The sequence below is a fragment of the Garra rufa genome, chromosome 1 (genome assembly GCF_049309525.1).
Source record: "Garra rufa chromosome 1, GarRuf1.0, whole genome shotgun sequence".
In the NCBI taxonomy this organism is placed as follows: domain Eukaryota; kingdom Metazoa; phylum Chordata; class Actinopteri; order Cypriniformes; family Cyprinidae; genus Garra; species Garra rufa.
Window position 1 is genome coordinate 65,330,476 of NC_133361.1, and position 14,026 is coordinate 65,344,501.

The 14,026-nt window shown below is 35.0% G+C and overlaps 2 protein-coding genes across 4 annotated transcripts in view; one reads left to right on the forward strand and one right to left on the reverse strand.

Moving 5' to 3' along the window:
• LOC141318642 (uncharacterized) overlaps nucleotides 1–14,026 on the reverse strand; it is a 190,646-nt gene that overhangs the window by 14,038 nt on the left and 162,582 nt on the right. The window lies entirely within an intron of this gene.
• LOC141338443 (uncharacterized) lies at nucleotides 986–10,875 on the forward strand. 3 transcript variants are annotated; one of them, XM_073843990.1, is made up of 13 exons: nucleotides 986–1,224; nucleotides 1,333–1,392; nucleotides 4,282–4,391; nucleotides 4,490–4,591; nucleotides 5,279–5,364; nucleotides 5,448–5,582; nucleotides 5,906–6,068; nucleotides 6,469–6,523; nucleotides 7,325–7,395; nucleotides 7,477–7,623; nucleotides 7,712–7,758; nucleotides 7,837–7,908; nucleotides 8,086–10,875. In XM_073843990.1, the coding sequence occupies exons 3-13, from the start codon at nucleotides 4,337–4,339 to the stop codon at nucleotides 8,275–8,277; spliced, it is 1,125 nt and encodes a 374-aa protein (XP_073700091.1). In that variant the 5' UTR covers nucleotides 986–1,224; nucleotides 1,333–1,392; nucleotides 4,282–4,336; the 3' UTR covers nucleotides 8,278–10,875. The 3 variants fall into 3 exon arrangements, with proteins under 3 accessions (XP_073700091.1, XP_073700107.1, XP_073700099.1); XM_073844006.1 differs by having other exon boundaries at nucleotides 7,507–7,623; XM_073843998.1 differs by lacking the exon at nucleotides 1,333–1,392.

Here is a 14,026-nt window from a genome sequence, read left to right on the forward strand (position 1 = left end):
TAGACTTATATATAAAATGTATAAAATATAAATAAATTACAGTTAATTAGAACGTTATGTACGTATGCTATTTCCCAGCTAACAATTTTTGGTTCCCAGAACGTTCTGGGAACGTTAGTTTTTGGTTCCCAGAACGTTCCGAAGAACGTTCCCTATTGGTTAGCCAGGAAAGTTTTCTTTACGTAACTAGAATGTTCCCTTTAGGTTAGGGGGAACGTTCTCATTTGGTTCCCGAAAAATAACCAAATGGGAACCATATGGGAACGTTAGGGGAATGTTCTGTGTTTGCTGGGTTTGATTTATATTTGGTATTTAATAATTTGTATATTATCTGTATATTACACGTTCATGAAATCGTTCTCGGTTGTCATTCACTCGTTTGTGTTTGCTGTTGTCGTTTGTAGTCCGCGTGCCACTGAATCGACCGTTTCGAATCACTGAATCATTTCACAAATGATTCGAGTCTTTCTCATCACTTCTTATCGTCACTCGATTGATTCATGATATAGGGGGCAAAACAGAACGCACCTTCTCTGTTACCAAAGGCTAACTTTTAAGTAACATTAAATAAAACATTACAACATCAAATTTAACAATGATGCATGTATTAATTTTACATAGCTTGTAAATGCATTAAATGATGTAACAGTGTGCACTGATACAAAAACGCTGAAACCACAAACCTTTCTTCAGGTGACTCACAACAGATGAGGAGCGCAGCGCATCTTTATGATGTCACAGCACCGGACCAAAATAAAAGTCCAGTTCGTGCACTGCTCTCTAGAATCACAAATATATCATAAAAATGTTGCACATAGAATAGAATTTCGTAACCATATGATGATGCTTTTCTAAAGGTATTAATGTAACCGGGGCAGGAGTAGCCCAATATTTAATTATCCTGGTGATTTTCTCCTTTAAGATTTCTCCGTGATGCAGTTACTTGTGCTGTCCCCTTTAAGAGTTTGAGTGTATGCACGAGAGTGAGATTCGGAGAGAGCGCTAGTAGAAGCAGCAGCTACAAGGGAGGAGAAAATAGTTAATAAAACTGTCAATTGGATATAATTCAAGCTGTTTATGGATTCGTGGACCTGTGGTTGTGTCTAATGCGTGAATGAACAGAGTGGACGAATGAATTCGTTTTGCATCTAAGTGTTTTGCTGCTGCATGCGAGAGATCTCCGGTGGGGGAGAGGATTTGAGCCTTATCGAACGGAGATTGAGCGTAAGTTATTTCGAAACATGTTTTGAAGGCTGTTATAATGTAAAATAATGCACTTTATTATATGTATAGAAAGAACATGCAGTAATTGTTGTGTTTGATGCTGTTAAGGGGAGATTGAGGACACGTCTCAAATTCAACACATTTGTGAATCCAAAGTTTTGAATCGCAGTGAGTTTTGTTTATTCTCCCAAAGTGTGTTCACGAATATACTGTGTAAAGTGTATACTGTTATCTTTAGTCTGTTTGCCGCTTAATATGCTTAAAAGAGGTTAAAATGTGAACTGTGTGTTGTGTTTGGGTGGAATGATGTACACATTTTTCATGTATAATCATACTGTATTTTCTTTTTGTTTTTGTTTGTTTTATCAGCCACATACAGGCCACATTAATATTGTAAATCTATTAATATTTTTCTCTATTTTTAAATGTACATTTATAACATTTTCTGTTTTATACCTTGTCATTAAATTCACATTAAACTAGTCCATGCTGCTGTGTAACTGTTACAAAGAGGGTGTGATGGCAAATTTGATCAATCAATCTCTTGTCATTTTGTTTGTGTATGTATTTATTTATTTATTTATTCATCATTTGGAAAATCATTGAAACACTGTCATTTTATTTTTCTTTTGCTATCGGGGCAAATGAGGACACAAAAATATATTTGTGTCAGTTTCTATTTACCACTAAAGAAGTTTATTTATAATGAAATATGATTTACATTTCCCCAGATTATAATTTTTTTTATTGGTATATAATCTGTGCTAAAATATGATTATAATACAAAAAGTGACATTAAGATTTCAGTTTTCAGTTGTTTGAAATGTATTTACAAACATAACATAAGTCATTAATAACAGATCCACACTGAAAATGAACAAATCTTCTGTAAGGATTGGATGGAAATGATAATATGGTCTGTATTTGATCTTACTGATTTCAGTGGTAATGTTCTTTTATGTAAGCAATTTTTTTAATACAGTTTTTGCAGTGTAAAGGAGTATGATTCATTTATTATTACCTTTTCAGTTTCCTTAATTGGCACAAACATGCCAACATATTCAGTTGTTACTCCAAATCTTCTCTTATTAACAGTGGAAAGTTTGGGTAAGAAATACAAGACACAATAAACAGTTTATTAGAACCTTTAACTAGAAGTCCTGCAGGAAAATGAAGATCAGGAGACAGAGTCTTCATCATATCTTGATAGAGCTGGTCCTGTGTGTCTCTGTGGTCATCCAGACTGACTAAAACACTCAATCGCTTGAGTTTTATTCAGATTTCAGGAGGCCGTTCTTACAGATGAAGACAAAGCTCTCAGATCACAAGCTTGAACACAGTATTTAAAGGATGTGATCAGTTCTATACTATACTCTAACTATAGCACTCATGATCAGAGAGGTCAGGGAAAGACATTCACACACAACTCAGGTGTTCATTAGCATTAACAATCACAACAATTAAAGAGGCAGAAACATGGAGAGTATCACAGACAAAAGATGACAGTCTCACTTTACATTTGTATTCACACACACCTAAAGCAAAAGAGATTCATTTAGAATTGAACATTTATCTTTCTGCTGAATTTTGTAGGCAATAATTTCATTTCAGCCAATATAATTGTGTCTTTTGCAGTAATGACTGTCACACCTATGAACTGTCCTTGTGTTTGTTTTTGTTTCCATGTGCTCCTTGTCCTTGTTTTTCCTGGTGTTCTCTAAATATTTGGTTTTCCTGTTCCTGTTTCCATTGATTTCAGGAGTGTCTTGTCTTTCCTTCGTTTAGTTGAGTATTTAAGAGTGATCTGTTTCTGGTTTTCTCCTCCGATGTCTTACGTCATCCGAGTGAATGTCTTCCTGTTGTACTCCTGAGTTGTGTTTTAGTTTGTCCATTAAAGACTGTTTTAAGTTCACTCCTGCGTTTCCTTGTCTCCCTGTTTCCCGCTCCGTAGAGTTGTGAAATATGACAATGATATTGAAATGATAATAAATAGTAAATATCCAATCATAAATTTGGAAACGAGGATTTTGAGTGCCTTAACAAATTACTTTATGTACCCGTGTTAAAAAGTAAATATTTCTTATTTGAAAGTACAAATAGAGATTATGTTAATAACATAATACTTTAAGATTCTTTATACATAAAGGCAAATTTATATGTCTTTATTTATACCCAAATTTAGTCAACTGGAGTATACACAGTACTTGATTACTATATATGAAAAATAGGAAAGCTCTTTAGGTGATTTAAATGTTTATTAAACCTCGATATTTTATATTATTTGGATTTACATGATTGAATAAAAAGTTGTGTAAAAGCATCAGTCAGGAGTTAAGAGTCAGCAAAGCAGACTCAGTGCCATGAATAGACTTAAAACCTGAATTAAATTTTTCAGAAGTACTTTTAATTAGAAAAGACTAATTGGCTGAACACAAAATGTTCTAGGACCTTAGGTTAAAGTAAACACAGAATTAGGCTGATAGTTATTTAAAACAGATGTGTCTAAAGAATAATTACTGCAAAAGACATTCAGAAAAGAGCATTAGAAAATCAGCAGAAAAGATACATGGCATTAAATTTTGAAATGAATATATTTAGCTTTAGGAGTGTGTAAATATGAATGTGAAATGATGCTAAGTGTCACCTTTTGTCTTTATTGGCTGTTGATGTTTCTGCCTCATTTCTTTAATTGGTGTCTTTGTTTCTGATCAATATCTGAGAAAAATATGAATGCAGAGGCTGAAGGTGAGACTTTCCCTGATCTCTGTGATAATGAGTCTATAGTTCTGCTGATTGGATTAGAGTTGCTGAAAATCTGGGCAAATTCCTGTAACTGCCTACAGGCTTTGCATATTTTGTCTTCTAATGACGATCCTGAAATCTGTATAAAACTACAGTGATTGAGTGCTTTAGTCAGTCTGGATGACCGCAGCGACACACAGTAACATCTCAATCAAGATCTGATGAAGATTCACTCAGTCTCCTGATCTTCTCTTATGAGTTTACTACAGGTCTAACTGGATATTGTCATCTTTATTATTCTCATCTGAAAAACAGGACAAAGTTTCCAAACACAGAAATACTGGCGTTCATCAAAGTGGAGAGTGAAGACATGAAGATTGAAGAAACATTCAGAGTCAAAGATGAAGATACTGAGGAACAAACAGGTTGGTTTTCAATCTCAAAGCTGTTCTGTACATTTCCTCAATTCATTTGTTTTGTACACGTTCTACCCTCCTGCAACTTTTGTTTCTTTTTTGAACAGCATTCAGAGTCAAAGATGAAGATACTGAGGAACAAACCAAGATGGACTTTGTTGAAGAGGAGAGTAAAGACATGAGGATTGAAGATACTGAGGAACAAACAGGTAGGTTTTCATTCTCAAAGCTGAACTCTTTTGATCCTAATTAAAATGTCTGGCTCTAGAAAAATAAAAAATGGAAAAAAATGCTTAAATAGTCTAAACAAGAGTTATAATATGTAACATTTAACCCAAAAAAACTAGTCCCTGATTTCACAGACAAAGCTTAAGTCTAGTCCAAGACTTAAATGTAAGTTTGAGCTGTTTCAACTGAAATGAATCTGCAATGATTGATCTTAAATGATATCAATATCCTTGTTTTGTATTGTTTGTTTCTAGGTACATTTATAAAAATGACTTACATGTCTTAACTGAACTATGGCCTAATCCTGGTTTAGTCTAAGACCTGTCTGTAAACCTTTACTTACCTAATTTTTCTTGTTTTATCCTCATAGATTCCAAAAACAGCTCCTCATTAATATTCACAAATATTCCAAATAAGGCAATAACTGAACATTTCATTCTAGGGACAAATCCTATGGTTGTAAATGGACAAGTAAAACCATTTCTGGAGAATTTATGCCCTTTCCTATGCCATATACCTTTTATGTAGATATCAGACAACAATGTTAAAATATTGTATCAATGCACCTTTAAAAAAATACTTTTTAATTTATCTTTAATTAACGTAAGTTTTGTATGTGATGTATGTCTGTTATTCTGTCAAATTTTGTAAATTTTTTGTTGTTTTAGTTTTAGTCAAAACACCAGGTTCAACTGTGCGCCAATGTCCCCACTGCCAGACCAAGATGAATTGCCGAAACCGGCGCTGTGTTAAGGTGATTGTGTGTAAATAACACTGGTTCTTTATATAGTATTGCATTCATTTCATTAATCAATGTGTTTTGTTTCTTACTTGTAGTGTGGAAAACTGCTTGATTTTAAACACAGACAATCGGTACGAGTGGCAAAGTTTCGTGCCCGAGCCCAACAGTGGGCAAAAACAACTATTCAGTCTCGGAATCAATCAAAGGTTCTTGATAACGTATCTGTCATGGTAAGAAAAACCTATGAATACCTTAACATCCTAAATTCATTACCTCACACTTTGTTTTGTATAAAAACAGTTACATTGTTTTACATACAAATATGTGAACATAATACATTACATGCACATAAATACATTTTAATTCCTGTGAACTGACAGTTCAAATTAAAATTAATTTTTTTATTTCCAGATTTTGGCAAAGTAGCCTGCAGCAAAAAAAAAAAAAAAAGAAAAAAGGAAAAAAAAGTGTTGGTTTGGAGTAACATGAGGTTAAATAGATTTATTTCAAATCATTTTTAAAATCTGTATTTTTTGACATTCTTATATTTCAGATGGAAAAGCTTAAAGCTCTTGGGTATATCCCTCTTCTTTTACTGGGCAAATGTTCCAAGACCCAAAAGTGGACAGCAGAGGTCCAGTGCCCCCTTGAGTTGCCACCTGAGGGACATGGACTGATGGAAAAAATGCTCATACATTTTGAGCATATTTTACAGGGTAAGATGCATTGGCCAGCACCAATACTTAAATGTTCAATACAATACGTTCTGTAGCTAAACAAGTTAATATATTAAACTGCACTTTCAGATGTTTTTATTTAATGCATTTTAATGACTTCAAGGGTGCAGAAACTGTAATGAGACTCAGATTTTAGATTTTATTGGTGATTTAAAATTTGAAATTTAATCATAAGTTTAGTGAACAGTTTTCCCATTCAAAGAGAAAGAGCTGCACTTAAATGTCCAAGAGGTGTTTCAAAGATGACTTTGGGTGAAGCCAGTGCAATAAACAAGGAACAATGTGACCTCAGACTCAATGAAAACTGTTCTTTGGCATACATTTGAATCCTAATAATAACTAATCCTTTTTATTTTTTATTTTATTTTTTTGCTCACAGCAAACCAGTTGTCAACATGGCAGCAAAAAGAGAGCACCAAAGCAGATGGGCGCAGGTATGAAATGTTACACTACAATTTAGCTTAGTTCCTGGAGGGAACCAGCTCCAGCTAACACCTGCTTGGAAACCTCTAGGGGTGCTTCTCACAATACTCAAATTCATGCTTCCTCATTTCCTCACTCCTCCTGATTGAACTCCAATTGAACCACTATGAGGAGGTGAGGAATGAAGATTGAGGAAGCTTTCAGAGGGGTATTGCACAAAAGGAAAGCTGAGATAACAAAAAGGAACATATTTCCATAGTTTAATCAGCACATCCTGGCTTAGTCCAACAGGTGGAGATATTTGGGATAAGAGCAAGTTCACAGCATTCTTAAACAGACCACAAGATCGATCACAGAATCAATGCAAACATGGATAAAACCCATTCGCCAACTAAACAACAGCTTCTAATGGAAATGTAAAGAGGAAAAACATAATGTATAAAAAGGGAAAAATACAGATGCTATAATAAAACAGAAAAGGCCTAGTAGACAATAGTGAACTGACTGAATGTGTTAATAATCCAAATAAGCAGTGCTCCACTGAAACCATCATGATTTCAATTCAAGGAGTTACTTGTCATTTCCACAAATGAACAGTTGTACACTTTGCCTTAAATGTGAGCAGTGGACATGAACTTTACTCAGGAAATTTATCATGACGTTTAATTGCAAACACTTATCCGCTTTGTACAAATATTTTACCTATCTCAAATTTCTACTCTTATCTATCTTTATTTAGTTATTTTTTTATTTTAGTCTAGCTAATTTATTTGATCTAATCTATCTCTTTTACCTATCCATTCTTCTCACAGAACAAAAATTTCTGGCCAAAAAAGGACCTGGCAGCAAGTCCAGATTAAGAAAAAGAACATTTTGCCGGCTGGTAAGTGACTTGATAGCTGAAGAAAATGTACAAATTAGGTGAATAGTGTTTGCTGAAATATTTTATTTGTACTGATTTTAGGATTTAAAAAGGCTTATATCTCTGGCACAGGGGGTGTCTCTCCAACCCAAGACTTGACCACAGCAGAGGAGCTGAATAAAGAGAATCCGGTGATGGAAGGGACCCAAGGTGAGACAGCAGCAGGAGAAACTGACCTCTTTACACAAGGTACATTATTGCTGAACTACTGCACATGAAAACAATCAAATATTTAGATTTTGTTATGTGGACTGTCTGACTTTGCCTTACCTTGCAGTGTCTAGTAACACACTTACACTTCTGGAGCCAGCAGACTCTTTTCCGGTGAGTACTCTTTATTAAAATCATAGGCTTGGCATGTCCTGACAAAACTATTAATACAAGTTGGGTTGAATATGGCAGAGGGAAGGTACATCTACAGCAGTGGAGTTCACTTCTGACGATGATGAGATGCTGGACTCCAGATGGCTTGAGGTATCATGTCGATTTTATGGAAATTTTTTGTCCATAATGGATAAGAAATCAGCGATGTGATGCTAATAGAAAATATCATATTTGTAACAGTGCAGCTTGATAACATAGTGAGTATTGCCTGAAGTAAATCTATATTATACACAAATCCTGCTTTGCTAATTGATGTGTGTTTTACAGAATTCACAAACTGTCAGACCTCTTTACACCACGCATCTTAAGAGACAGATAGAGCTGGCTGAAGTCAAGATCAAAGTGAACAAGAGAAAGCTGCAGGACATGGACCCTGAGATGGAAATTAAACGCAAGACACTGAGGAAACTGAACTTGGAAATCCAGAAACTAGAAAGAGAACTAAGCGATTTCAGTTGACACTGTAACCATGATTGTTACTCAATGTATAATCATCTTTTTTCTTTTTCAATCAACATTGTAGTCTCTTACATTTTTCATGAATGAAACATGACATAGTCTTTGATCCAGTGAAGTGGAACCAGAATTTGGGAAGATAACCACACAGTGTGTGCTACCAATGTCAAATAAAAATGAAAGAGTGACATACAATCGTGGCCAAAAGTTTTGAGAATGACACAAATATTAGTTTTCACAAAGTTTGCTGCTAAACTGCTTTTAGATCTTTGTTTCAGTTGTTTCTGTGAAGTACTGAAATATAATTACAAGCACTTCATACGTTTCAAAGGCTTTTATCGACAATTACGTGACATTTATACAAAGAGTCAGTATTTGCAGTGTTGGCCCTTCTTTTTCAGGACCTTTGCAATTCAACTGGGCATGCTCTCAATCAACTCCTGGGCCAAATCCTGACTGATAGCAACCCATTCTTTCATAATCACTTCTTGGAGTTTGTCAGAATTAGTGGGTTTTTGTTTGTCCACCCGCCTCTTGAGGATTGACCACAAGTTCTCAATGGGATTAAGATCTGGGGAGTTTCCAGGCCATGGACCCAAAATTTTCTACGTTTTGGTCCCCGAGCCACTTAGTTATCACTTTTGCCTTATGGCACGGTGCTCCATCGTGCTGGAAATGCATTGTTCTTCACCAAACTGTTGTTGGATTGTTGGAAGAAGTTGCTGTTGGAGGGTGTTTTGGTACCATTCTTTATTCGTGGCTGTGTTTTTGGGCAAAATTGTGAGTGAGCCCACTCCCTTGGATGAGAAGCGACCCCACACATGAATGGTCTCAGGATGCTTTACTGTTGGCATCACACAGGACTGATGGTAGCGCTCACCTTTTCTTCTCATGACAAGCCTTTTTCCAGATGCCCCAAACAATCGGAAAGAGGCTTCATCGGAGAATATGACTTTGCCCCAGTCCTCAGCAGTCCATTCGCCATACTTTTTGCAGAAGATCAATCTGTCCTTGATGTTTTTTTATTTGGAGAGAAGTGGCTTCTTTGCTGCCCTTCTTGACACCAGGCCATCTTCCAAAAGTCTTGGCCTCACTGTGCGTCCAGATGCGCTCACACCTGCCTGCTGCCATTCCTGAGCAATCTCTGCACTGGTGGCACTCCGATCCCGCAGCTGAATCCTCTTTAGGAGACAATCCTGGCGCTTGCTGGACTTTCTTGGACGCCCTGAAGCCTTCTTAACAAGAATTGAACCTCTTTCCTTAAAGTTCTTGATGATCCTATAAATTGTTGATTTAGGTGCAATCTTAGTAGCCACAATGTCCTTTGCCTGTGAAGCCATTTTTATGCAATGCAATGATGGCTGCACGCGTTTCTTTGCAGGTCACCATGGTTAAGAATGGAAGAACAATGATTTCAAGCATCACCCTCCTTTTAACGTGTCAAGTCTGCCATTCTAACCCAATCAGCCTGACATAATGATCTTCAACCTTGTGCTCGTCAACATTCTCACCTGAGTTAACAAGACGATTACTGAAATGATCTCAGCAGGTCCTTTAATGACAGCAATGAAATGCAGTGTAAAGTTTTTTTTTCGGGATTAAGTTAATTTTCATGGCAAAGAGGGACTATGCAATTCATCTGATCACTCTTCATAACATTCTGGAGTATATGCAAATTGCTATTATAAAAACTTAAGACCTTTGTCTTAAAACATATTCAATATTTTAGCGTTTCTCATTTGCTACTTAAATCTACAATGAACGATACTCATTTGCAGTACACAAGCTGCAGTTCAGCTGCGCGTGACAAACGCTGCCAGTGTGAAAGCAAAATGGATGCGCGCTGCTTCTGCTCTGCTTACGTGTTGCGCACGCGCTGCTTACGTCCTGTTTACGCGTGCAGTGTGAAACCGGCGTAAGAAAGACGGAACTGTACTAGATCGGGTTATTTCGGAAACTTTAATCCTATGTAGACAACAAGTTGTTTTTACATTTGCAACAGTTTATTTTTACGCACACAGATTTACACTTGCAAAAAAAGTAAAAGGCTGCAAATCCTTTTTCCTTACAATTGAATCTCGATTTGCATCCTTACAAATCTTTTCATGCGCATGCAAATTTAATGTACACTTGCACAACGCTTACTCTTCACATGCAAATCTTTATGGCATTATTTTATCTCCATGGGGGGGGGTTCCCACAGATAAAAAAATTTGGTACCAACAACATTTTTAGGTACTGATTTTGGACTCGCAATTCACACAATTTGAAACCAACTATGGCTTTGTGGAACGAAGCTATTGAAGACGAGCTGATCAATTTGATCCAAGACAGGCCAGCGCTGTACGCCACACAGAAAAACGTTATGCAAACCGTGTGGCGAAAGTGGTATTCAAAGTTTACATTTCAGAAGGCAACTCTGAAATTATAGCACATACACATTCATGTATATATTCAAACATATAGGACACACAAACTATTAAGCCTGTTAACTTGAATTAATTGTAAGATTAAGGCTGCTGTCATTTAATATGACTTATGAACAATGTATAAAATTGTAAACAAATGTATGATTAAATGACATATTTGCTGTGTACACAACGTGCGTTATGTTTGAATGATAGAAATAGATATTACTATTTGTATTTGTAAAGATGCCCTGTTGAAACTCCTTGTTGGGTCAGTTTTATTTTTAATAGTCTTGTTCTGGGAGACATGAGGACCAGGTGATAATGTTCAAGAATGTAGAGACATTAGTGCTATTAGCATGCAAGTGCAGGACACAATAAGCTTGGCAGACAGTAATGTCTGAATTTTTAAATGTGTGAATATTGGGTCTTTAGAGATAAGTGGCCATTTTACGCAGCAATGTACTTTCATTGTTATGCAATGAATAGTTATTTGCAAGAATAACGGCGATTACTGTTTGAAATTTCAAATGAAAATAAGTATAAGTACATTAAAATGCTACCATATAAATTATATATATATATATATATATATATATATACACACACACACACACACACACACATATATATATATATATATATTTATATAAATGTATATGTATATTCATACATTGACAGCCTGTTTTTATTTTATTTTATTTAAATTTTATTTTATTTTATTGGCGTCGGGTTGGTGTGTCCCGGCTTTTAAGTTTCAACTTTGCAAACCACATCTTGTCCATCTTTCACAGGTCCAAAAATTTCACATCTAGCGGTACAATACAAATGCCATTCGGATGTCTATCTCAGGCATTAAATAAAATAAAAACAGGCTGTCAATCAACTCTGATTATCCTATGAAAACGCAAATTTACCTTGCCTGAAATTAAATCATTAAACACACATTCCAAAGAAATAGTTTTAAGCATTATGCCAACAACAAATGAATACAATCTAGTGTCTAAATATACATAACAATTAGAATATCACGGTTCTAGAACTTTAGTTCTGTCTCTGGGACGTTTTCCACTACATATGAACCATAGTTGCCTTTGCTCAAATATCTGCCTGCTATTTTAAACAAAAAAATTGATGTCATTTTATATCACACTAACATTTCTTTTTTAACAATAACCATGATTTCACAATTATTGCAACTAAATAAAATCACAAGAGCTTTAAATAGTTACATATTATGTCCATTAAAGTTTTAATGCTGAAGAAACAATGCTTGTAAAAGAAATAAAATAAAATGTGACCTAGGGGAATTAGCAACACTAAAATGCCAGATTAGGAGAAAATGGCTAAATCAAACAAAGGAATGACAACAAAAGAATCATGAGGATTACGTCTCACACTCCTTGGATGTGTGAAAGGTTTGCTTAGGGACCTTGTAAAAAATGCAAACGGCCCGTTTTCACATTTACAGCTGAAACTCAACATTAGTCTCACCCATTAGTCTTATTTCAATGCCTGTTTCATTTCAGTTACAGAAAAATTTGCATTACAACACCAAAAAATGAGGCCAATTCTGGCCTTTCCAAAGGACCAATCATTGCCCAGATACAGTGTATATATCTGTGGTCCTCACAGACTCTTCTCATTTCCTATTTGGAAGACCACAACTTTGGAAGACTATAAGCTTCTGCTATATTGTTTCCTACATTGCCCACATTCAGAATTTAAAATTCGTTTTGTCTAGTTCATTTGTTAATCTAGACTGTGTTCACCTACAAGGGACTACATAGGAAAAACAGTGCTTTCTAAGCAATTTCTTATCTCATCTTTTTCTCTACAAAGTAAAAGGTAAGTTGCACATTCTTTATATTATGATATTTAATCCTTGCCATATGCAGATCTTTTATAAAACATTCTTCCATTTTTTAGAAAATGAGACCCGGAAGCGTTTGTCCTGAAAAGGAAGCTTTGCACATCATTGCTTCTGGGAAGGATAAAGACTCGTTTGAAAAAAGATTCATCAGTCAAGAAAAAGGTAAGTTGTGATTCTACCCTCAATACTATGTGGCTTTGCAAAACTAAATTAAAAACTCATTTTAGTAGCTAATGAATGTTGGATGGTGAAGAGGTTTTAGCTATCGGTTAACCCCCTGCCAGTGTTAATGTTAAGATAAGACGCTGATGTTTCTACTTAATATCTGTTGTGTAGGTGTGTTGTATGCTCTTTATGTATTGTAGTAGTTTTCAGTTGGAAAAAATTGGACTGTATATGCAGATATTTTGAAATAGTGATTTTAATGAACAAGTTGACTTTGGTCCCCTGTTGGATGGTGAATTGCAATGTGTTTTTAGTTTGCTTTGTCATTTCTTACTTTAACTTAAGGTTACTAAGGTTTAAACTTAAACTTTTATGTTGACTAAATGTATAAAATATTGTAAGTTAGTTTTATTATATTTTGTGAATTGAATAACATTATAACATTGATACTTTAATTCAAGTAAAGATATTTAATACAACAGTCAACATAAAGCTTTAAGTTTATACCTTCAACATCTTTCATAGAGATTTTTAGATGGCTAAAGCTGATGTTTAAGTGTCATTGTGATTATTTTTTCTTTTTATAACAGGGAACTGGTGTCTCTTTGTGTAGTAAAATCATTAAACCAAAAATTGCTCTGACACTTCATAGTGTTTTCAATGGTTTTAGCTATCTGTTAACCCCATGCCAGGATTTATGTTAAGATAAGATGCTGGTGTCTCTACTTCAATATCTGTAGTGTAGGTGTGTTTGAGTTCTCTTTATTTTTTCACGTAGTTCTCAGTTGGAAAGAAAGTGGACAGTGCTTTTATGTTAATCTTATGAATACTCTCTTTAGGTTTTGGGGTATTTGCCACCAAGAACATTGAGCCAGGAGAATTCCTGTTGGAGTTTGCTGGAAAACATATCACTGGATCTAAAGGAGAGGCTCTTTTCAAAGAGTACTCAGCTGAAGATGCAGTATTTTTGTATTTCTACTCCTTACAGGGACAGTCTTACTGGTAAGACATTAATGAACTAATTAATGAGATAATTAAAGATAATTATGCATTTTAAAAATTCAACATTGTTTCTAAAAACATTTGACCATACAGTGTTGATGGCAGCAAGGATACAGACAGACTTGGAAGATTTATAAATGATGATCACACAAAGCCAAATAGCAAAATTAAAATAGTAAGTCTATATATAAGTATTTTCTTATACTTTTCCTTGTTTTCTTTTATACAATCCCATCTCAAATGTAACATGATTTTTACATGATTACAAAATATGTAACTTGTAAGTGTTTATTTGATTTTTTTT